The 24,955-nt window shown below is 43.4% G+C and overlaps 1 protein-coding gene and 1 long non-coding RNA gene across 6 annotated transcripts in view; both read left to right on the top strand.

The window, feature by feature from the left end:
- Positions 1 to 24,955, top strand: part of robo1 (roundabout, axon guidance receptor, homolog 1 (Drosophila)) — a 289,424-nt gene that overhangs the window by 220,114 nt on the left and 44,355 nt on the right. For all 5 annotated transcript variants that reach the window (XM_058634726.1, XM_058634722.1, XM_058634721.1 and 2 more), the window contains 2 exons: positions 18,527 to 18,684; positions 24,573 to 24,693. In XM_058634726.1, the coding sequence (XP_058490709.1) occupies positions 18,527 to 18,684; positions 24,573 to 24,693 (279 nt within the window). The remainder of the gene's footprint in view (positions 1 to 18,526; positions 18,685 to 24,572; positions 24,694 to 24,955) is intronic.
- On the top strand, positions 1,053 to 2,155 carry LOC131463067 (uncharacterized). Its single transcript, XR_009240941.1, has 3 exons — positions 1,053 to 1,220; positions 1,300 to 1,362; positions 2,057 to 2,155. It is a non-coding gene; the product is annotated as an uncharacterized LOC131463067 (long non-coding RNA).

Genomic DNA, 24,955 nt, shown 5'->3' with positions numbered 1-24,955 from the left:
GCTGTATCGTGACTCAGCGCACCTTGCACACATCTACTGCAGCCTCAGCCGTTTCTAACAACTGCTGTTATTACGTAAGTGATCGGCGCAGAGTTGCCAAGATAATTGACTCCATCCTCAATATCGTTCCCTCTGACGTGTTTGGAGTCGCACATGAAAGAGAAGCTCTGTTGCTTATTTTTGTTCTCCTGACAAATGGAACATGACGCGAGTTCTGTTTTCTTTGGCAGATCGTCGTGCACGTGGCACACGAGAATAAAACCGCCAGTCCCTGCAAGCGGCAAAGGCTTGCATCACGACTCGACAAAGAACACAAGATTATGCTCGATTGAACAAAAAGTGGAGGAACACTTATTGAGGTCACTCACGGGGCCTGTGCTCCCAGGCAGGTCTCGCCCGCATCACGTGAAACCCGCTCTACTTTATTTTATTTTTCGCTCCGCGACAAGCTGAACGCCCTCATGTGCGGCTCCAGAGGACGACAAGTCCCGTCACATCCAGGCCCCCGCTTTGCCTTTTTTCCCCTTTGTTGAGCACAATGTAGCTTTTTAGCGGCACATGCTCTTATCGTAGGCTTTGTTGACATACTTCAGCCTTGCAGAAACTAAACACGGATTTATATGATGATTTGCTCCCGGTGGAGGCTGTGGCATCCTTTTTGAAGGGGGGTGGGATTGTCTCCCCATGTGAGGCACGTCAGGCATGTCTTATCTAGGGGAGAGAGCTGGGAAGAGCGGACGGAGAGTTTATCTGTTCACTGAGTCCTGACTTCTCTTTGCCGAGGATGTTTAGTTTGTTGAGATACTGAGGTAGAGGATGGTGGTTGTGGGGGCTGCTTGATCTAATACGCTGCAGTCGCTGCAGTGCTGGACTGTTTGTTTGCCGGCACAGATGAGTGTGTTATGTTTGCTTTCACGCTTGCTTGTTTTATTTTTTTTATACTGCCCCTCCACGGGTGCAGTAAACTGGTTTGGGTCACCAGGTGCTAATGAGATGCACCACTGACCACACGACCCAGCAGCTCTCAACACACTGCTGTGTGTGTGCACGACTGCAAACCTCAGACACACACTTGTCACATAATAGTACTGTATGTAATTTAAAATTGGTTACCATGCCTCACCACAGAGGGGCGCACCAGCCCTTTACCCACTGTCAAGTGTATGGTCTCTCTCGCTGATTAGAGAGACCCCATTAGTGAGTCAGCTGAATGAACATCGGTAAGAAATACAACGTAGAGGTCGAAAACCAATGATTTATCACCTCAAAGCACTGTCTAATAATAATTTCGCTTATTAGGAACGAGTCTTATGTTGGATGAGAGGAGCCGTTTCGCCGTGTGAGCCCTCTGACAGAACGCCGGTAAGCATGGCTGCTACATGCTAAGAGGCTACGCCTCGTTGTTAGCTTGTGAAGTAGTTGTTTTTGTGTGAAATGCCTTTTAATTGGGACATTTTTCTTAAACCAGTCGGAGCTACACGAATGTTTCCTACTGTTTGAACCCACCGGGGTACTCTCTGTTTCATGGTGAACAGTGTAAACCTACTCTGAAAAGATCGCTAGCTAAGTTAGCACGATGCTAACGCTAATCGCGAGTGGCGCTACTGCTACGATAGCGCAGATATTCACTGTGTTGACAGTGTGGCTAAGTAAGCTAACCTGCCACTACTGTACTTAAATGAGCAAGAGAGATAGAGACAGCATATCATGCATATTTGTGTTGATACGATACCAGGTTGTGATAGTTATTATTTTTTACATGTGATGTACATGTGTTTTATTGCACTGAAGCTGTTTAAATATTAATTTACGGTTTAAAAAGGTAAACAAATGTAATATATAATATAATAAAATATAATGTAAGTGTATACAGGCTCATTTACAATGGGTTAACCCTGTATATCCAGCATCCGGATATATGTGGAAGATATTGAGTGAAAAGTGCAAGTTGAATGATGTCATGTGATTAATGGTAACGGTTATGTTTTCTGCACTCTATGTATAGATTGGTTTATTTGCTGGATTATAGATTGATTCAGATTCTGAACCTGTGTAGGTTCAGTGGCAAGCCAGGAAGGACGATCGATTGGACGGAACGGTGCACGGTGTTGCCAGATAAGAAAATAATACACAAAAATCTACCTGGGTAGTGATAAATTTTTCATATACTGCAATAATTATTTGTGTGTGACAATAAATTGTCAAAGTTCAACTTTATGTCCTTTATTAGAATATTTTCAGGATCCAACTCTATGAACCTAGGAAGAGTGTAAGTGTCAGTAGTGTATTTCTTCCAGTCACGACAGGCCAAGGTTGTCCTTTTAAGGAGGTTGCATCATGGGTAGTGAGGTGAGGACTCCTGGGACATGAAGTGCTTAAGTTGTTGCTCCAGTGTTGTTAGCAGCAGCCTCAGAGATAGGAAAGTGCAAACACGTGTGCATCAAGTCACTCATCCACGTTTATCAGTAGCAGGAAAAGTGATGTTCTCCTCTGTTAACAATAAAAACTCTGTTCTGCACAGTGTTTATTGTTCCGACTGACAGCTACTTCCTATTCGTTTTAGGATTGATTTTTTGGCACCATCTTACCTCTGGGAACTACTACTTCTTCACGTCCCATCTCAAGCTTTTAAGGTTTAATAACAGGCTGCTTTTGCAGGAGATCAGGTCCTTTTCAGTCGCTGCCCCCAAACTTTGAAACCATTTAACCATGGAAATTAAATCTGCCCCCAACGTGTGTTTATTACGGTAATATCGCTCATGCTGTTTCAGGAAGCCGGAGAATCAGCGTCTTTGTCACCATAGAGGAAAGAGTTGGAAAAACTGCCTGTACATACAGTAGTTTCCATGTTTGTTTTTTTTAACAAATGTTATTTTAAATATGTTTTATACTGTTCACATTTCAAATTTAACACACAAAACAAAATCATCTGGTGTTTGTGTACAACTAAACATTTTGTTTTTCTTCATTTTAAATTGTTAAAACATTATTTTGACTGGCAGTAAATAACTGCAAGATATTGAACGTTATTCTGGAAAAATAGGCAAAAGCACTTACTCATAGGACATTTTATGGTTAAAATAAGCAAAAAAGTCTTCTTCTTGGCTTTCACTTCAGGATAAGAACCTGGACACTTCTATCTAGATTTTACCATTGTCCTACTTTATTATGTTACTATTTTCCTGTTTAACTTTTACGTTTTATACCTGTTATGTTGCTGTGCCTCTTACTCCGTAAAGCACCTTGGTGGTTTTGAAATGTGCCCTAGAGATAAAATTGACTTGACTTGACTGCCATGTAAGCACAGCACACTCACTACAGTTCGCATTCAACTTGTTTAATTCTGCTGAACTGCTGCCATACTTTTGGGAAATCTTTCCCTTGCTTTGATGTGACATCAATTACACATCAGTTTGTCTTCATTAAGCTAAAGCAGTTGTGGCAGACACACGCGTGACGCGATGTTGCTCTCGGCATTTCCTGTAACGCAGTGTTACTAATTAACATTTACATGGTTTTCATTTATAATAGCAAGGAATTAACAAGAAAAGAAATTTGGCATCAATGAGGTTTCATCATCAAAACCTTCACTCATGTCGACTAATTGTATCGTCTTGTTTGCTCCGTATTCAACTTTGATGACTTTAGATAATCGAGAATGCCTCTTTCATCCCTGCCTTTCCTTCCTCTTTTGGCAGAAAAACTCATATCTTCCGCCACCCGACTCCCCCAGTGCCTTTTCTGTCTCTCCGACCTGTATTTCGTTATCCTCCATTTCTTAAATCGCCCCCCCTCCACCAGATGGGCTCCCTTCTTTCCTGTCAGAGTGTTCTCTCTACGATGCACAGGGGCTTTGAGATGACCACATGTGCCTTAGGATGTTGGAAATGGCATCCATGTTGAGTAGTTCTTTTTTCTATGAAGGGGTGAACTAGAGGTTGTTGCTTCAGGTGGTCGTCCCTGTAGACACCTGCTTAGTAAAACAGTGCAGGAGAGCGGGATAAGGGAATAGATAAGACCTAAGGGTCAGCGATTTATTGAGAAAAAGAAAATAAGTATTTGTTTTCCTTGTCCAAATAAAAATAACTTTCCTACTGAAACTTTTACACACACTTAGTGAAAATAAAAGAGAAAGTGGAACCTGCAAGATAAGTTGTTCTTATTAAAAGTAAATTGAAATATGCCAAGGGCTTATCTTTGATAGGTTTTATTAGCGTCCTTACTGGGGCCTCTCTTCTTCCCAAGAGGATTAACTGCCAGAGGAAGCTTCTTCAATGTGATTAGGTGATCATATATTAATTTTTCAGACGTCGACTGTTTTGAGGAGCCGTCACCGGCTGTATTACAGCCTGCTGGGGATGGGATTGGAGAAGACATGAGGGCCAAAATTTAATATTCTCTTTTTAGTGTCACCAAGTAAAGCCCACACTTGTTACGTTATCGCTTAGTAATTTTTTTTAATCAGGTCATTGCCTCATAACCGTGTCAAACCCCTGACGATCGATATCTTAATGGACAGTATGGGATGCTAATGTGATGTCAATGTCAAGTAAATCATGGTAAAAGTAAAATAGTAAAGTTGTAAAAAAAACGGATGGAGTAAAAGTAGTAAAATCTCCAGGTATGTGCAGGTAAAGCTCATCTCAAAGGGAGAAGAGATTAGTCTTTAAAGGCAAATTAAAATGTTCAATATTGGGGGAAGATTTAAAGAGTATATTTGAAGGAGGAAGTTTTTTGACCTCAGGAAATGGAAATTCACTCCTAAAATGAACCAGGTGTCAGTTAATGTGATGTAACGCAAACTGACAGTAGACAAGCATCATAAAACGATGGTACTCCTGGAAGAGACCTGATTTTTTTGTTAGTTTTTCATCAAACAGGATTTTACTGACAGGGAAGTTGGATTAAAAACAAATGATGGGAGAAGTTTCCTCCTGCAGTTTTTTGGACAAAGATGAGATAAAAAAGATGGAGGACACAGATTCTGAATGGACAGGCCGTGCAGGCCGAGTCAGATACACAGTTGAGAAGCCCCAAATCACCACATAAAATATGTTTAGATAAAATCCATCTCCACACTCCACTCAATTCATCAGTCGCAGGCTGCCAAGCCTCACTTTAGGGAGTCTACAGAAAAAGGCGAGCTGCACCTCAGAGGAGGAAAAGATATTTTCTCCCACTTCTATAAATCTTGCACATATTTTAGAGTCCTCTGTGAGCAGAGTTGGTGCAGTAGCCTTAAATTTCCCCTTGCTGCAGGACTTGGCTTTATACCCTTGGGAAGGGGATCATAAATCACCTCACCAGGATGTTTCAGCCATGTTAACAGTAGCAAAGTATCCCGTTAAACAAAAGAAGGGGGGAAAACTTTTCTTTGTCTGTGCTCCATCTAATGAGAATGTAAAAGACGGAAAAATCCAGGGGCTTAACAACGCTCTTGAAACCTTACACATTGTCAATTTCACAGGGATCAGTGTAATTTCTGGCACACGAACAAAACCTTCTCATTGGCACCAGCCGCGCACTCAATATTGTGTGTTGGACAAGTTGACAAGTGTAGCAGAGAGCTGTAGCACCAAAGTGTTTGGCAGCGATCACATATAGGCATTCGCGCTCTCATCGAAGACAAGTGCTAGAGATAAAATTTCAACTCTCCATTTCGTCCTGGCACAACTGTCTCTGACGGCGTTTTCCCCCTCGCTCCGTTCCTTGGTATCCCGCCCCACACACACACACACGATGTAACAGATCCTCTCTCAGATAGGGAGACGGCCATCTTTTCATCTCCCCTGGTCCAGCTGGGAGAGTTTAGGGTCCATGTGGAAACCATTGAAACGGGGACAGAAACTGATCAGAGAAAGATGTGGCCCTCAAGAGATGCAGCACATGTTTGGATCGCGGTGCTCTTATTTGTTTGCCTCACAATCTCTGATGAACCCACCCCCCGGACGCACACACCTCCACTTTTCTAGGACTTTTTCCCCTCCTCGTTGTAACTCTTCCTCCTTCCTTTCCTTTCTCCCTGTTTCCCCCATGCCTGGTAAAGCGATTGCAGAGGGATCAGCATGGTGGAAATGAAAGTGGCCATGACGAAAGTCTGAGGGATCTGCTGTAACATTACATCGGATCGCTGTGTATTTTCCCTTCCTTTTTTCTCCCTCTGTGCCTGCCTGTTTCCCTTTACGCAGCCGCTATCATATTACCCCTCTGCAGTCACCTCCGCAACAGCCGCTGATGTCATCCGAGTGTACAGTCTCCACAACAGTCACAAGCTACCTTCTCCTTAATGTCTATCAAATTAGACTCTCGTTGGAGACCAAGTGTGTAAAAGGCTAAGATTTCAACTTCACTAATTGTAGATAAAAGCGAGCGTTCTGGCCCCCTTTTCTCTCTGCTTTGAATTACTTTTGTTTGACATTATGCTGCGGAGACAACCGTGCACCACTCGTCCGCTGGATCTCGTTAAACACGCATTAATAAGATGTAGCCCAAACATACTGGGAGAGTCAGTAGGAGGAATTTAAAACACAAATAAACACACCTGTCTGTACACGAGTACAGTCAAACAAACAATGGACTACAGTGGCGTCCAGTGCTGGAGCAATGGAAGCTGTGCATTAATCACCAGGAAGTAGATATGGGTTTCAATAACCAGTAATGCATTGGTACTGGTCTCTTATTGGTCGATACGGAAGTGTATGGAGAAATGATACTGCTATTGATATTTGGTTTTAAGTTTTAAGTTTACTTCAGACAGCGTTTTCTGCCTCCTAATGGACAACCAAAAGTTAGGTCTTGCTGTGCTAAATTTAGCTATGTGTAAGGGAGTTTGCGTGTTTTCTCCGGGTTCTCCGGTTTCCTCCCATAGTACAGAAACATGCAGATTTGGGGATTAGACAAATTGGATATGCGCCCCCCCGTGCCCCCCGTAAAATGTGTCAAACACAACACCCTTACAAACACAACGCCCTAAATTTGAGGTAGCACAGATTGTTTGGCTGTCCTTACTACTGCTAGCTTGGCGCAGCCTCTAAGCTACGATGCTAATAGAAACTCTAGATGACACTGCATCTACTAAAATCCTGCTGATGTCATATCACTGTTGCAAAGTTTAATGTACTTAAAGATATATATATATAGCCCTTCACCACCTCTGGTGATGAGGTTAGAATTACACGCTTACTCACAGCTCTATCACACGTCTACATTCAAGCGTCCGCAAATAAGGGTATTGATAAGTATCTTTATCTGTTTCAGTAGCTCTAAAATCTTTCACGATAAAAAACCTCGCCTGGGAAGTCCAGCTGAGCAAAGCAAGCGGGATCTGTGTAATGTTTGCGATTTCCATTATCTCTGACATGAAGCAAAACCAGACCCTCAGTCAAAGTGAACAGGCTCTTCTCCAGTTCCACACCGGGATCTCATTTCCCCTGCCCCTGGCCATGGCTGTGCAGCACCTCCGCAGAATAACACTCCATCAGTCACTCCTGTTTGTCGTTAATACGTCTTTTGTTTTTGGAAGATGGATCTGGAAAGATTTGTGGTGCATGCTGCTATCTGGTCCAAAGATCTTGGGCTAATAGAGACGTGAAAGAGATCTGCAGCAGATATTTGCGTTCTGAAATGCTCAGATGGGGGGTAAGCGATGTAGGTCAAATGGCACTCGGCAGGAAAGCGAGCCGTGTTTATCGATGTAATTTCTCTGATGGTGTGAGTCTGCGAGATGACAGGCTCCGCTTACAGTACTCCAAAAACCACCGGCAATCTGCGCCCGCTCAAATCAGCCCATATCACTGCGTGTCACATCAAATTAAGGCTGTTTGTGGTGTTTGCAGCCTGACTGGTGCTAACACAGTCGTCAGCCATGTGTGTTTCTTCTCCTCTCCTTTCTTCTAGCGCACAACAAACACATGTAAAAACACTAAACACCACACAGATCTTGGTTCCTCGGGAGGAAAAACAAGTTCCCTCACATCCCCCCCTCCCTCCTTAGCCTAGTCATATTCAGGAGTGCAAGCCCTACACAGCTCCTTTGTCATCGCAGAGCCGAGGAGGGGTCAGGTCTGGAGGAGTGCGGGGGGGAGGCAGTGGGGGCTCCGGGGGCCAGGAATGTTAATTGGGAAGATTGTTTTAATAAGGCCCTCATCTTTGCAGATGCTGGGAGAGGGTGAGCTTGTGGGGCCACACAGATGGGAAAGCCGGCTCACAGAGAGATATTGTCAGCAAGCACAGCTGACGCCATGTGAATTGAGCTGTGTATTGATAATAATACACAAATCAGGATTGAAGGCACAAGTGGATAAAGATATTCCGCCGCTCTCGGCATGTGTTTGTGCATGTTTTTTGCCCAGAGGTAAAGAGATTTCCCCATAATGAGCGTTTAACTGTGACAAATCTGTCCGTTTGCATATCCTCACTAGTTTTGTGTTGTTTAAAATCCTGTTAAAGGGTGAAAACTCAGAATGTGAGAGAGAGAGAGAAAAAATATCCACTTCAATCAAGTAGTATTTAGTCAGAGCAGCTGAAGGCTGGAGCGTTATTTGCCCTGCTTTTAAGAAATCCATCTTAGAGATTTCTGCTTCTACACACCGAGTACAAAGGACGTGAATTTTGTTTATGGTGTTTGCAGAATGTGCTCGTGGAGGAGCAGCATTTAAAGATTCAACAGCAACATCTCTCTCCAGAATCAATGTCCCCATTACTGGAGGATAATCCACAGAACACGCTGTCAGCACTTTCTCTTTAGAGGAACCATTTCCTCAGCTGAATTTACTTCCGATGGAAAACGAGGTCCTCAAAGAGATTCAGTAACATACAGTGCATACATATACCGTCTCTTAGGTGTGTTCTATTCAAACATTTACCTTGACGCCGTGTTACAGTCAAATGTCACTGTGGGCGTGTTTCACTTTCACACGCGGGATATTCACATGGTTCACAAAGGCTACGAGCAGATACCCATTGCGTCGGACAGTGTTTTGTGTGAAAGGCAGAAAGAGTGAGAGAATGATGGAGCATACTGTACAGGTGTAGAGGTTTGTGTGCCTGTGATAGTGTTACAGCTGCTCCTTTGTGTCTCTTTAGCGGTGAACTTCGGGCTCGGGGCGATACAGCGAGTGGTGAGAGCCGGGTTACCGAGGTTCTCAGTTCCTTACTCGTCCCCGGGGAGTAGGTGGTAGAGCTCCATCTATAGACACGACTCACAAGACACACGGCTTATTTTTACCTTTGTCCCCCCCAAAGCACAGAGAGCTCAGTCCAACCTACTTTTGCAAAAGAGGATGTTTCAGAAACACAGTTCTGTAGATTCTGGCAGGTAGCCCTAGCAAAGGTTGTGCCAACAGAGGCAATTCTTTACTACTATGGCTATTATTTCATTACAGATTAATCTGTTGAGTATTTTCTCTAGTTTGGAACCATAAAAAGTTCCCATTTAAAGAGATTAAATGACATAAACAGTTTTATTTATTAAAATAGCATAACAAAAAGAATATGGATTTATAAAAAATAGTGAGCAATCAATCTAGTAGTCGATTATTTGTTGCAGCTTTGTCTGTGCACAATAATATGAAACTCTTGAATACTATATATATCAGCTATTTACTGTTAGCTCATCCATCTCCTAATGCAAAAACTATGTATGTCCGAATGCATTATTTCGTAAGAACAAAGTTTGTCCTTGAGAGCCAAAACGGCCCTGAAATCACTTTCACATGTAGATGGAGTGTATGGCTGATCTTTCGTGGGGGCTGACAAATCCTCAAATGGCCAGTTGAAGATTTTCAGTCATTACGTTGAATGTGATAATCTAACACAGATGTTTACTGCACAGGCTCGCATTGTAGCGTCGGGAGTTCCTATCACGGGTTTCATGAGATTTGTGGGTTCTGTTTTATAACATTTCGGGACGGACTGAGCTTCTGGAGTGGCTTTTCTCAGACATTCCCTGCCCCGAAAAGACTATTATTTTAGCCCAACTCCTGCTCACTGCAGCTCCCGAATCAAACGGGCACTGTTTATTGAAACTATGAGCTGTCCAGTCACTCACTCACACTCTCACCCAGTCACTCCCATAAACCTGCCTCTCCGATGCCCTCTGTGCCTTCCACCGTATTTTGCCGCACGCCATCACGCTCTCTCTCCGAGCCTGACGAGAAGACTTATGACCATTTAAACAAACACAGGCACTCAATGGCCTCTCTGTCTGCGGCACAGCTTCCTTTATGTGGTGTGTGTGTGTGCGTTTCTTCTAATTGCTGTGCGATACTTATGTGCGTAAGGACAACGTGTGTGTGTGTGCTAACGTGTGTAATGTAGATAAAAAGCGGTCAAATTTAGGGCCACCACACACGGTTTTGTATCGTAGCGGCATTTTATCCATAAAGAATTTGCGATTTGGCAATTTTTGGGGTTACAAAGTGGAAAAAATGGTTTTGTTTTATATGACATCTGTCTTGAGACAATGTACTTCTGGAAAACTTTTTGAAAACAGCCAAAAAAAACATCACATCGGGAACGTTTTCCATGTGGATCAGGCCTGAATTTGGCTCTCAATGCAGACACACTGGGCCATGCGGAGGGCAGACACGTTCTCTGCTGGTGCCAGTGAAAGGTCCGTGAAGCCATCTGTCCGGACCGCCAGTGCCAGGCATTGACTCTAATCATCTGGCACAGCGCAGTCAACCTCCCCTCCTCGATTTTACCTCGGTTTTCACTCGACACTCCTATGCGCCAGCAGAGCCGGGCTGATTAATTTCCCTACATGTCCTGGTTTACATTTGAATCTGCTGTTAGTGGCACATGTGCTGCTCGTTCTCTGGATGCCGTGCAAAGCGCAGTCTCCAGTCGGCGAGGTGTCTCTGCAAAATGATGTGTAAACACATACGTTTTTTTAACCCGCTTTTATTCCAGTTCTCAGACATAACAAGGAGGAGCAGTTGAAAGAACGGCCACCGCCCTCGTGTTTTTTTACTAATGAACTCAAAGTTTGCCATTATTTATAGGACGTAGATGTTCGTAGCAGTTATTCAGTCCTGTCTCCGTCTGTCTCAGTCTCTGTTACATGTGAGCGTCGGGGATGACCTCATGGAGTTCAAGGTGTGCAGGTGCGAACCCTAAAGGCTGGTCGGGTAACAGTCTGTCTGCTCCTGGTGACATATTTACGGGTGTCCGTGAGGTATCTTTCGGTCAGTCGGGCACTTAGGCTGTCAGGCGTTCTTTAAACCGGTATCACTCTGCAGATGTGACCTCGTATTGAATGTCACGGTTGTCTGCAGAGCCGCTATTGTTTCCACCGTGATTTATCAAGACAACACTCGAAAATGGATGTGAAATATATACATCAAAAGGAGCGGCCAAGAAAAGAAAAAATGTTTTCATGGCTTTCTTTTGTCAGTTTTATCCCTGCATTGTGTTTGGAAGGAAATATTATGACAATAAAACATTCACAATTAATATCAGACAAAAGGAAAATAGAATCATATCCATTTAATTTGAGTTAAACAAATCACAAAGTCAAAGCAAACGTGTTATTTCTTAAATAGATCAACACTTTTACGTCTTTGTAAACTCATGTTTCCTCTTCTGCACTTTAACTCCAGTCCAAAAATCTCTATATTTATTGTTATGTGTTGAAGGTTGACAAAGTACAAATTTCCATTGTCTAAACTACCATTTTTGTTTGTACTTGTTACGGCATATGACATAAACGAAGCCTTATACTTTGTATAAACTGACCTTTTTTCGCGATATTGATTTTGTAGAAGATCTAATCTGCGTTTGTGTATATTACTGAAACCGTGAAGTTTATTTCTATAACTTCCTGTCAAAGGCGTGTGTGTAAATGGAGTTGCTCGGGTAACGAGCTTGTGTACTTCTGCCGGTTGAACGTGAGGACAATGAGCTCAGAGCCAGGGAGCGAGATCGAGACGGAGAAAGAGGCGGAACTGCCATGTCCAATCTGATCTGTGTGATGCTGGGGTCAGGGCATGAACTAGGGAGGCAGAGATTCTCCAGAGAACATGAGGAGTCCACTTCTATCTTCTCACCCACCAGCAAACTACAGCTATGTGCCGTGCAAACACACGCCGCCGGCAACTCGTCCAACTGCAGCAGTAGAGTGGCACGGGTTAACACGGCATCGATATGAGCATGTCTTTGATGTGAGCTGCTCGTTGTACATATGTGTGCGTGAGTAGAGAGAGAGGGAGAGAGAGGTACGGTGACGGGGTCAAAAGCTGTGAAATTTCGAGACAAAAGTGGGAGGTGCAATGGAGAGAGAGAAAAGGATGAGAGGTTGTTTGTCCCACAGGACAGAGCTGCAGGCAAGGTGAAGAGCATCAGTATGGCAGGGATTAGCACACAACACAGATGCACAAGCTTTGGAAAAAAAAAGGTAGATTTTCTTTTGTTTTTTTTGCTTGTGGCATCAACAACACAGTAGAACAGGGCGGAGGAATTATGTTGTAAAGGAAGCACAAATACACTGGAGCTCATCCGATGTAAGCCCTGTTTTAATGCCCATAAACCTGTCGTTGACCAGGATGGAGCAGAGTTAATTCTCCCTCTGTGTAGAAAAGACACTTTACTTTACATGTCGTACGTGGTGAGTTATACTGCGGTTGTTTCCAGGTATAAACATTTCCCATCACTGTTGAGCAAACAAAAAAACAAGAGAAAAGAAAGAGGAAAAGGAGCAAAAGCGCGGCTCCTCTGCAGCTGGGCCTGGAAGCAGTAACTGAGAACATCTGGAGCTGCTTAGCCATTTGATATTTTCTTGGTATTCGTTTTACAGTCCATTCATCCCTGCTTTTATGTCCTCAGGTAATATTTGATGTTGTTAGACCCCTGGTAGTCCGACATCGTTGCAACTTGTGAAGCAAATGGAGCAAACGTGGTCTGTTCAAGGGAAGCAGAAGCAGAAGGAGGACAGAAAAGAAAGAGAACACCATCTTTTATTCGACTCATTCTCATTCTCTCGCCTTCCTTTTTTTAACTTCTACTTATCTTATTTCCTTTTTTGGCTTCCCCTCCTCTATTCATTCATTCTGCTTCCTCTGTGCTGTTCTACACGTCCACTCTGTTACAAACGCTCAGCGGTGTCTCTCTGCAGGACCAACTCTGTGTGCCTTTCTGATAAATCTTTAATTCCCTGGTCGCTCTGTTTTTGTATCCGTCCAAAGATTTGCAGGGAAGCCTGTTGTACTTTGGTTTAATTTCCTCAGAACAAAGCTCATCTGATCTTCCCAACCCCGACTTGTGTATGGCATTAAGTCTTCATTTTCATTAATGTTAAGGGGGGCAGCACGGGAATCTCATTTTAATTTGACATTTAAACATCTGTTTTCAATTTCCTCAGGGGAACACACACGTGTGTTTGTGTGTGTGTGGACGGGGGATAGTTTGTGGGGGTGATGAACCTGCGAATTGTCAGAGCTGAGAGCAGCCATCTCAGCTGACCTTTAAACAAGGGGTCCGGGTGTAAGAAATGATGGCAGCTAATTGCGTTAGCCTTAGCGCGGCTCCCAATTTGCTACTGTGGAGCCGCGGCGCCATCTATCACACAGTGTGGTGAAACGTAGCTTAGCAGGACTCAGCAGATGTTTGCCACAGCAAAGTAAACCTCAGCTTTGATGGATAAGGTTGTTTTATGCACAGTCAGCCGTTTGTGTGGGTTTTTTTGTGTGGAGAAGTGATGCAGTAGATCCTTTTGATCTTGACAAAAGTGCATTAATGTCTGTCCAGCTCCTTATGTTCCTACTGTACATCCCATTGTTAGCACGTTTGAGCAGATCCAGCTACACAAAGGCAACATCTGTTCCGCTCTGTTTAAAAACGCATAAATTCAGTGTTTTGAATACAGCTACTATCTGCACTAGTCTGGGACTTTAGAGCTTCAAAAACAGGAATTAAAAAAAACAAAAAAACTTTGGCTTTGTTTGAGTTTAGAAAACTCCTAGATTAAAAGTTGTTTACTTTTAAATATAAATGACTGTTCGTTACACTCGAGGCATTGTTCACCCAAAGTAAACAAATCACAGTCATATGTGTCAATAATATAGTTCAGCTGGACAAAACACTTTGTAAACAATGATGCAAATTAAATTCCTGATTGGTTCTTATTGGCCACAACTCTACGATCAGCTTTCAAAAACACCAGTGGTGACTTCTCTAAGACATCAAGTGAAGCTCAGCTTCCTCTAAAATAAAAATCAAATTATGTTCTGTGTTGTATTTTACATTTCAACACTAAACGTGCGCTAGAACACGATTAGAACGCGTCAGTTTGTTGAGAATCAGCTGTTTATCACAGATGACGGATCGTCTTACGTCATTTTCATATTCCCATAGCGGCCTCCGCATTAAAACCACATGAAGCTCAGTGTCAACTGTTCTCTATGGGACGATACAGAGTAAAAACGGTGATTGGACAAATGCGATGTCAATGTCACTTCCACGGAAGCTCAGCTTCATTTTACATTTTCGGCTACATTTTCATTTGTACATATACTGTACACTGTAAATTAAAACACTATTATTGCATTTCAGTTTCACATAATTATCGTGTTTTCTTGTTCTAGTTTGCAGAATTTATGTATAAATAACTGGGCCTGAAATGAGCTTCCACTGTTTCAAAGACCAGCAACGAACTAAAGAAATCTTTACTCTTTTTTTCCTGCTAGCTTCTGGAACTAAGCAAACAACCAGCACATATACATGATAATAACCTACGATGCAGAGATAAAAGTCACTTTCTTTTATCTAAAAATGCTGTTTCAGATGAAAACGCAGCAGTGTGGATGTAGACAAAGAGGCGTTTTCATGCTGAGACCTGTGACTTTGGCCCATTTTCACATATTAAGGCACAAACTGCAAATCTCTCTGTACACACACACACATTGGCTTTAGCCTCCCTGTTAATAGCAAAGGAAATATTATCTGCTAGGGGACAGCTGCAGGCTCATTGGAGAGACAGAATGGTAGAGTGGGCTCATTATCCTAAACACAGACACAGACCACACTCTCGCTCTATCTCTCTTTCTCTCCCCTCTGAGGACAGTGCACTGCGTGAGAGCCTCTCTATCCCATATTTTTCACCCAGTTCCGAGTCCCAGAACAGGAACAGTGAGGGAGTGAGGAGAGCAGGGCCTGGTGCAGCTTAAATACAGGAAGGAGAGACGCTGGATACCTTATTCAAACCGGGGGGTGGAGGGTGGGGGAGACAGAGGCAGCTCATTCCACCACAGCTCCGGATCTGACAGCGCTGCTGGCGGAAGAGTCGGGGCTTTGTAGCCCAGTCCAGATCCGAGTCCATCTGTCTGTCTGACAGACTGTCTGGCTGCCTCTCTCTCCTTCTCCCTCCATCCCAGAGGATTTTGTTTTCATCCACGCAGATGTTCGGGGCTGTCTGCCGAGCAACACTCAGCTGTGTTTATAAAAAAGAGGTGTTGGTTTGGTGGAAGAGAGAGGGCAGCGTGGTGGGGGGAGTGGGTGTTGTGTAGGGAGGGTGGAGGTCACCGCGCTGTTGGTATAAACACTGGATGATGCCAGCTCTCCCTCTGGCCTCCAGCTCGTCTGTACAGTATCCTTTCTTTTTTTATTTCTTTTTTTTATCTTACACATCATCCGTTTTTTTTATTTTCCATCGGGACAGAAGCATCTGCATGTTAGCACAAAGACTAGCAGACAGAGGGAAGTGAGCAGAGTTAAACAAGATGGCATGCTCACATAGATAGATAGATAGATAGATAGATAGATAGATAGATAGCTCACTAGCTACAAATAAATAGTTAGCTCACTAGCTACAAATAAATAGTTAGCTCACTAGCTACTGATAGATAGTTAGCTCACTAGCTACTGATAGATAGATAGATAGATAGATAGATAGATAGATAGATAGATAGATAGCTACACATAGATAGTTAGCTCACTAGCTACTGATAGATAGATAGATAGATAGCTCGCTAGCTACTGATAGATAGATAGTTAGCTCGCTAGCTACAAATAGATAGTTAGCTCACTAGCTACAAATAGATAGATAGCTCACTAGCTACTGATAGATAGATAGATAGATAGATAGATAGATAGATAGATAGATAGATAATGATGTATGAAACATACATGTAAATTGAAAGAGTTAATGATAAAACTAAATAAAATATTAAAGAAGGTATGAACAGTTATCCAAAGAAAATATTTAATTATGAAATGTTTTCCGATGGTCATTGACCATCTTTAGAAATCGTTATGTTTGGCCGATTTCCTTTTTTTTCCCCGCTATCTAATAAAATATGAGTGTTTAATAAAAAAACAAATGAGAGAGAAATATGTATTAGTAGAAACCCACGCAGTTTGTCTCCCCAATCTCCATTTTGTGTCGGCACTGTGGTGCCCTTCCAAAAGAAATGTGCATGAAACTGGTAATCAAAGTCAAATAAAGTTTTGGATGGATAAAATATTATAAAAACTATAAATAATAATCAGCATTGGCTCACCCACATACATAGTCTTGATAAAGAGGATATTTCTCTGGCATTGTTAGAAACTGCATTACAGTTATACTGTACACACAAAAGCAAGAAGCACTGTATCACATTTGCATATTCTGAGGCAACGCTGCTAACAACATGCTCAGTGTTTGACTTTCCTTTTAAACTCTGGGCCTGGATGTGCAGTAACACTCTTCAGGTTGACCTTGCAGATACAAACAGAGAGACAGTGTTTCTTCCGAGGGAGCCGCGGCTCTAATGGATCGGATGTTTGGTGTTTACATTTACATTCCAGGACGACTGTATCTGCTTTTTAAGTGCAGTAAATGAGCTCACTCACCACACAGCTGCAGCAGAGAGTTTGAGTAGGACTGGAGTGAAGTGAAGTGAAGGGAGTAGGGAGGAAGATTCAGAAGGTCAGACTACACGCTCATTATTCAGCTGTGTACAGCAGAGTGAGCAGACTGTAATCTGCAGACCTCCTCCTCCTCCTCCTCCTCCTCCTCAGCACTGCATGGACAGCACATGAGTCAAAGCAAAGCCGGTATCTTGTGCTTTGTATGTGAAAATACTTTTTGTCTGTGCTGAAGATTTGAACTGTTACAGCTGTAGATAGGAACGCTGGGGTGTGAACATGGGAAGTTTTCTCGATCATTCTCTATAACAACAGTGTTTATCTTTCATTTTGGACTGACTTTTTAAAGATGACCAAAGTCACAATAACAAGTGTTTATATAACAATATGTGTATGTACATACATATATATATATATATATATATATATCTTCACTTCATTCCTAAAATTAATAACAACTTCATATTGTGCATGTTATTTGAATTATACGTGTAAACTTTAAGTAAAAGGTTGAGAATATGTGTTTGGGGACCTCAAAAATATCTCCTGCGACCCATTGTTGGGTCCTGACCCCAGTCTTTGTGAACCACTGCTCTACAGTTGGATTGGATTCCCACTCTGTACTAGAAGAAGCAGAGAGCAGTGTCTCACAGAGACTGCTTTAAGGGTTTAGTCAGGAATTCGGTGAGTGTCAGTAGGTGAAGCTGATCCTCGGCTGAGTCTGACTTTGATCTGTAACTGAGGCGACTTTTTGAGCGCAAACTCAGGAGCGTGAGACGACAGGACAGCCGAAGCTCACATTCATCCCCAAAGCACAGACAGAATAAGCCACACATGCATAACTTTTCCACAATCCTAAAGATCACAACACACATGTGTACACTGAAACTGACCTCATATACTGTGTGTGTGGGCCCCAAATAACAGCCGTAATATTTACAAGTGCTGTTTTATTTTTATGTGTGTGTGTGTGAGTGTGTGCATTGGAGCTGGGGAAATGATTACCGGCGTGCTGTCTGCAAAAGTGAGCTTGTTGCCTTTTCATTGCTTTCCCTTCTTTCAATAAACCTCCAGTTTATCATCAACACGGCAGACGTGGAGTCTATAGATGTGCTTTTCTCCTGCTCGCTCAGATATTGATGACGCTATTCTGATCGGGCAGGCGGTGAAGAGCGATGGCCTCATGTGAAGCAGGTTTTGTAATTTTGCATTCAATCATAAATGAATATCCAAATTTGCTCATCCATTCGTATCATATTTAATGCAGACGAGGACGAGAGAAATGAAAAGCTAATGTCTGAATAATGGAAATTCGTGGCTGTGTCATCGCGTTTTTTCCCCACACATTCGCTGTCGATGCAAATAAGAGTCGTATCATACTGAGGTGGGAAGGGGATGATTGGATCTAATGCAGATTTCCATCCATGTGGAGATGCCATGCATACATGAGTGCGGGGGATGTAAACATGGACGAGATGAAGTGGTGTTGATTGAGAGATTATGCATGTGTGTGTCAGTCTGTATGGTCGCTCAACAAAGACCAAGGTCGCTGCTTTTGGTGATGATGATATTCGTGAGTGCGTGCAGTTGTAAAGAGTGTTGACAACAGCAGGTCATTCAAACATGGCCTTCATAGACATAGCAGTGGATTTAAATGTTTTTCTCTCCCTGTGTTTTCTTGCAGTTCTTCGTGACGACTTCAGACAAAACCCTGCAGATGTGATCGTGGCCGCAGGAGAACCGGCCGTCCTGGAGTGTCAGCCTCCGCGCGGACACCCCGAGCCCACCATATCGTGGAGAAAAGATGGCGTGAACATCGACGACCGAGACGAGAGGATCACTGTGAGTAGTGGTGCTCGCATTCATTATAGCCTGGGGACTTGAGATGGTGATGACCACACAGAGTGACCCGCTGATGCAAGTCAACTCATTAGCGTGCGTCCTGAAAGATGGATCTGTTTTTAACTCATCATTCACGCACGGCAATTACAAAAAAAAAACCCAGATCAGTCCACTTTGGAGGCTTCACTCTTTAATGACTAAGGTAAAGAATCAGCGTTGCTTCATTAGTCAGCAGCAGCAGCAGCGCGGCATTGATTAGATAAGGCTTTGCTGATGAAATCCAGCAGGAGGAAAATGTAGATCAGGAGGCAGAAATGAGCTGACCAGGAGAAGCCACACCTGCAGAATCCAAACAACCCTCTACATCTCATTTACAACAGAATAACCCCCTTTTTTTCCTCAGCGTTAATTAAAACAACAAACAGCCAGCTCTGCTGTATCTGCCAATCACCGCCGCTCGCTTGTTTAGTTAAAGTCCTGTCTTGCGCAATTTCAGCCCGACTGTTGCAACCAATCGTGACTGTATTCATTTTTCCCGACACAGCAAGACACTCGTTGTTGTGTTTGAATATCCTGATTGGATGTTTGCTTAAAGGACTCTGACTCAGCACTCAGCTAACAACCTGCTCAAAGGGAAGGAGGTTTGCAGTGGGTCTGGATCGCACATTATTAAGTCTGACTGTTGGGGTTTAAAAGTTCTGACTATACATTGTTTGGCCTCCATTTGCTGACGATGGCTAACTTTAGAGAAGAGTCATGGAAAATTCAATCTTCCTCAGCTAATAAATGCAAAGTGCTCATAAAGATGTTCCACTCAGTTTGTTTGTAGTGTATGTAATGCTAAAATGAAGCCTGAGGCTGGCTGTGTTAAATCCATTTTTGTTATTGGGTATGTAAAAACTGACTTATTGCTGTTGGCAGTCTTCAGTGGAGAACGGAATATGACTAAGTACAGATTTGCACAGTGAGGTTGTCTTCAATGTAACTCCAAAATAGTGAGAGAACTTTCTTATTTATAGCAACAAGTGGAGCTTTTCCATGACACAGTTCCAGCATGACTCGACTCTTTTTTTTTTGCTTTTCCATTAGTGATAATACCTGGTACCTGGCGGTCACTTGCAAGCTGAGCTGATACTAAAATGTGACGTCAACAGATTGCCGGTCACTGATTGGTCAGAGAGTGTCGTCACTGGAAGAGTTGTGAGCGTGACGTCCGACACAAGAATCAAACTGAACGATACTGAACTGTAGATCAGTTAAAAAGACTTAAAAAATCCCGATCTCCAACATTTGGCAATGTAAATCTAAATATTGAAAAAAAAAACTGATTCCTGTGATTCAGGATTCTGTTTGCGCCGCTGTAGCATGAATTAAGTTTTATCCATTACAAAGAATAAGACAATCAGTGTTGAAACTGTCGCAGTGGCTGCAAATAAATGAGCATATGTGCACTGATTACATTCATGCATGCTCAAACCACCTCCAAATGTGCTTCCTGTGATTGGATGTGTGTCCACATTCAGGACAGATTGGAGAGTGAAGCGTTCAGACCTGGATTTAATGTGGTCTGCCATAATCAGATCGCTCAGGATGGATGTTAGTAACCAGGGTCCAAACAGAGTCTCAGAGTCTGTGTAGTGCAAAACCCTGCTCAAATGGAATGAAATCACATTTGTTCCTCACTGCAGTCTTTTTGTATTACAGGCGAGGTCCATTGAGGACAAAGCTCTCACACACATGGCCTTTTCCATAATTATGTTTTAACCCCTCTGAAAATACACAGGCTATTTCTGTTGTTTGCTTCCATCATAATGTCATTTCTACCCCCTGCGTGGTGGAAGTAAGGACTTATCTCACTGCTGTTTGTGGGATATTGTGTACTGATGGGTGAAATCCTTTGAGTACACGCTGTGAACGCCACTTCTGTAGCACTGATGCGGTGACTCAGAGTCGTGTCCCTGTAGCCAGCAGCGCTGGGCCTTCCCGTACGGTAGATTTAACAGCTGGTGTTGCTCACTGTAAACTTCCTGTCACGCAAAAAACAAAAACCTCATGCTTTTAAGCGTTCCCAAATGACCAGTTGTAGAGTAGACGCTAGACGTCACGTAGGACCATCGGAGTATGTGTGTAACCAGCCGCGGTGACAGACGGGAGACACCCGTGCGATCCGGCAGCGTCTGAAGCACGACAGTCACGGGACAATGTCAAGAATTTGTTTATGGTATCGTAAATTTGTGCAGCGTGAATATGTGACTGTAGAGGGGAATCTTTATGTGCTGAACAGCTGAGCTCGTCAAAGGACAGCCCCCCACACACACACACACACATCCAGCCTGCATTGTTGTGTTTGGTCTAGTCAATTCCTTCCACCACGCAACATGCTTGAACGTGCAGTCGCCTTGGTGATCGGTGGTGATTAGAGCAAGGGTCCCAAACCACCTGCAGTGGGGATTTTCTCTGCACTGGGATGGGTCAGCCTGAGGGAGTGAAACTTCAGAGATGGAAATTGTTGTTTTCTGTTTCTTTTTTTTTTTGTTTATCAGAACCAAAAAATGTTTCCCTGAAAGTGCAGCCAACTCCTGTGCCAGCTCAGCCTGCGGTGACTAATTGGTTCCTCCTACAATATCACTGAGCAGCTGGACAAGCACTGAATTTTCACCTTCAGCCTCAGGCTACATCCACATTTCCACGCTTTCATTTGAAAATGTTGTCGTAAAAACGATAGGAATATGTTTCTGCTCCATGCCAAAGGTAATCTGCGTCCATACTCCATGCACACATAAAAGCATCACATCACGTGATGTTTGGGCACAGCTGCACTAGGCATGTGCATGTAGGTGTAAACAGGAAGCTGAATCTCATTGTTTGCTCAGTTTCTGAAAAGTTTTACGAATGAGAAAACAACGCAGAGTAGGGATTTCTGTCATTAGGCTATCCAGACCATCCAGACTAAAAGACAGCCCTGGAGTTTGAAAATGAGCCCAGTAGTCTTTTAAAACATCTCCATTTTGGGCTTTTAAAATACTCTGGTAGTGTAGAGAGTGGTATGGATATAGCCTCGGTGTCACTCATTGTTGGAACTTCACCAACTATTATCTTCAGTTTTAAGGCAGACACACCATTGAACGTGTATCTTCCAAACGCTTACTGAGGCTTACACATAGTGTTGATCCTACACGAGTGCTGTATATGTAGGTATCAACTGGGATTTACCCCGTAATGCTGCTGAGACACGACCAGCAACAGCCACGTTCCTCTCAATTTTGTCAGCCGGGGTTATTCGGGGGGGGGAAATGAACACAGACACAAAAATGGGGGGAGAAAAAAAAAAAATTCATGCCGAGACCATTGTCTGTCTCTGGAGCCAGTCTGTCGACAGCATCACAAATGGCCAAAACGCGGCACATTGTCCTCCTCCTCATGTGGAATATTGTGGTGGCTAATTATCAGGCTGGAAATTAACCGCTGTGTGAATACCGGCGGAGTGCTTTTGCTGAATGAGGGGGGGCTTTTGCATTATCAGCGTTGCCAAATGACACGAGACAAAGGCGGCAGGATAGAGCCATCTCCCTGTAATGCAGGGATAATGGTCAGATTGTTGGAGCTTTCAGCAGTGTGCGACTGTGCTGTGCTGTGTGGCGAGGACAGAGGAAAAAAAAGAGTCCCTGCTGCTCTGGCACTCTGAATACTCCTGTGGAGAATGGGAAACTGCCACAGACACACAGAGGTAAGAATATGGTGGCTAGAGAGTGGAAGGAGCCTTAAGTGGATCCTCATGTCTGTGGAAGCAACAGTCCGCCCCTTTGCTCTTTCTCCTCTGCGTGGTCTGCCCTGACCTTGAGCCTTTGTGAATGTCACAGTGTTTTAGCTTTTAAGCCTTTTCTCAAACAAACAGTAACATAATGACACTTCAAACCCCTCCTGCACCGCAGGGTGTCCTAAATAAGCCAGCTCTCCACAGCCTCTTCACATCCTTCTGCCTCCTGCTTTTCTTTCTTTCTTTTTTTTACCATGAATATTAAACAGGGGTGAAGGGCAAAGGAATGCCTCTGAACCAGAAGAATGTTTTCAGTTGCAGAATTACCCTTCAAAGATCTGAAGCCTTCCCCTGAAAAAAAATACATTTACACTCCCATTTGAAGTTTCTCCGTCATGTGCAATTGATGAAAATGCGACTAAACGGCATTGTGATGTTTATGTGCTGCGACGTGACTTGCGAGCAAACACACATGCGGGACAGACTCAACGCAGTCGTCACTGGAAGGAGACGCATTTTTCGCGATATCGTGTGTCGGGTTCTCTGTCATTGGCTCGCTAATGGGGGTATCCGTTACATACTTGCAGGTGGTGGTCCACGTCTTGCAGGCTAATGTGCGTATTTAAACCCTTAAGCTCCATCAAGGTGCAGAGATCATTCGCGCACCAAGCTATTGTCTCTGTCTGCCATGACTGGCGTGGTTGTCAGCTGAGAGAAGGGCTAAGAGGCCTGGGCTGGGGCCTGGGCTGGATTTCTGGCTGCCTGAGAACAAAGCACCTCCTCTGGCCTGTAATCAAAGCCATGGGAAATAACAGACATGACATTCACTCCTGGGTGTGTGTTTGTGTGTGTGTGTGTGTGTGCGGTTCATGTGCTATGTTAACTTGCTCTCACTTGTACTATGTAGTGTACGTACACACCCACAAGAAAAAGAAAATCAAGAAAGCCATTCTTTAAAAACATTCCCCACATAGTAACAGACAAAACTGTCCGTAAGTCGTGAGGCGACTGGTTAAGTGTTTGCAGTCCTCAGGTGTTCCCTCAGGGACCTGTGGTTGTGTCGGATTTGAAAAGTGTTCTTTGGCTCTGGGTTTTTTTTTTTACACAGAGGGGGGAGCAGGCCGACTGATGGTGATAAAGACTTCAAGTGGAAGCTGAGTGTTAAGAGTACAAAACTAGGAGAAGACAAAGTAGTCCATTTGGGCTCTGAAAGCTCAGGGTAGGGCTGTGACTCTGTATTGTTCACAATAATACTAGGGATGAGTATTTCAGGCAAAAAAACCGAAAACATTGATTTGAAAATTCACGGCCATACCGAAGAAATACCCCTGTCATTTATTACATGTAAAAAAAAAAATCCTGTATTACGCTATGATGCACAGGTTAGACATTAAACTAGTGGATTTGTCTTACTTCCAAACAAAGGATTACAAACTCCAAGGTTAAAAAATACCACGTGTGAACTTCCTGATGGAGGCAGTGTTAGGCCAACAACTCCTGCATCCCCATGAGCTAAAATGGCTAGATTTTTAAAGTGAAACAGTGTGGCTGAGTTTAGAGCAACAGCCACGAGAGGCATTCAAGGCACCTCATAACTCTCATCACTTCAATAAAGCAAATAAATAAAAGTGGACACCATGGATGAACACGCGTTCACAAATTGACCTCCCATCTTAAGCTGTGTCAGCACATTGAATCCTTGAATATGAATTGGACCTGGACAGTCCTTGAAAAGTCTTTGACTCTACACTCTACAAACCACAAGTCTTGTGCTGCGGCCACCTGTTAGATATCATGGATAAATCATGGTTCAGTTTCCTGGTTTTCAGTCTCGTCATCAAAGATTCTCCTGAAATATTGTGCTACGATTTTTGCATCACCCACCTCTGCTCAGAGCAATAAATAAACAAACACAAATGATCCCCGCTTCCCCATCATGTGTTTGTGCATCGTATTTTACGACCACGTTGTAACTAACAGCTTCTTCTAAGTAAATATGTTCAGACTTCCATGAAAGCAATCAGGAATATGCGTAGGTGTTTGAGCAATGCTTTTTTTCTATCTCTGTGTCAACAACAGGCCTCCGAGTGCCTCTAATACTGATGTATTTTTTTCGCTTCTGTTCCCTCAGATACGTGGAGGGAAGCTGATGATCACCAACGCTCGGAAAAGTGATGCGGGGAAGTACGTGTGTGTCGGCACAAACATGGTCGGAGAACGAGAGAGCGAAATCGCTGAGCTTACAGTGCTGGGTAAACGAGCGTCTTTGTCTTTCATACAGAACCCACGGCCTGTCGTCTACTTAACTTTCTGTCCACGCACTGGCACACATTTCATCTATTTGTAGTAACAAACAGAATCCAGATGCTGGGCTTTGATTGTCTATCTCCCGAGGAGTTAAATGGTGTCGCTGACCTTTATCGGATAGAGTGTGAGATGACCGCCAATCTCACACCTTACCGCGAAGTCCACGCTGACCCCGGCAGCGTCTCTCCTCTCACCAGCTGCACCCTA

This window comes from Solea solea, chromosome 7, assembly GCF_958295425.1.
Source record: "Solea solea chromosome 7, fSolSol10.1, whole genome shotgun sequence".
NCBI classification, from domain to species: Eukaryota; Metazoa; Chordata; class Actinopteri; order Pleuronectiformes; family Soleidae; genus Solea; species Solea solea.
The sequence above is the reverse complement of the archived record's forward strand: the minus strand, read 5'-3'. Positions and strand labels throughout refer to the sequence as shown.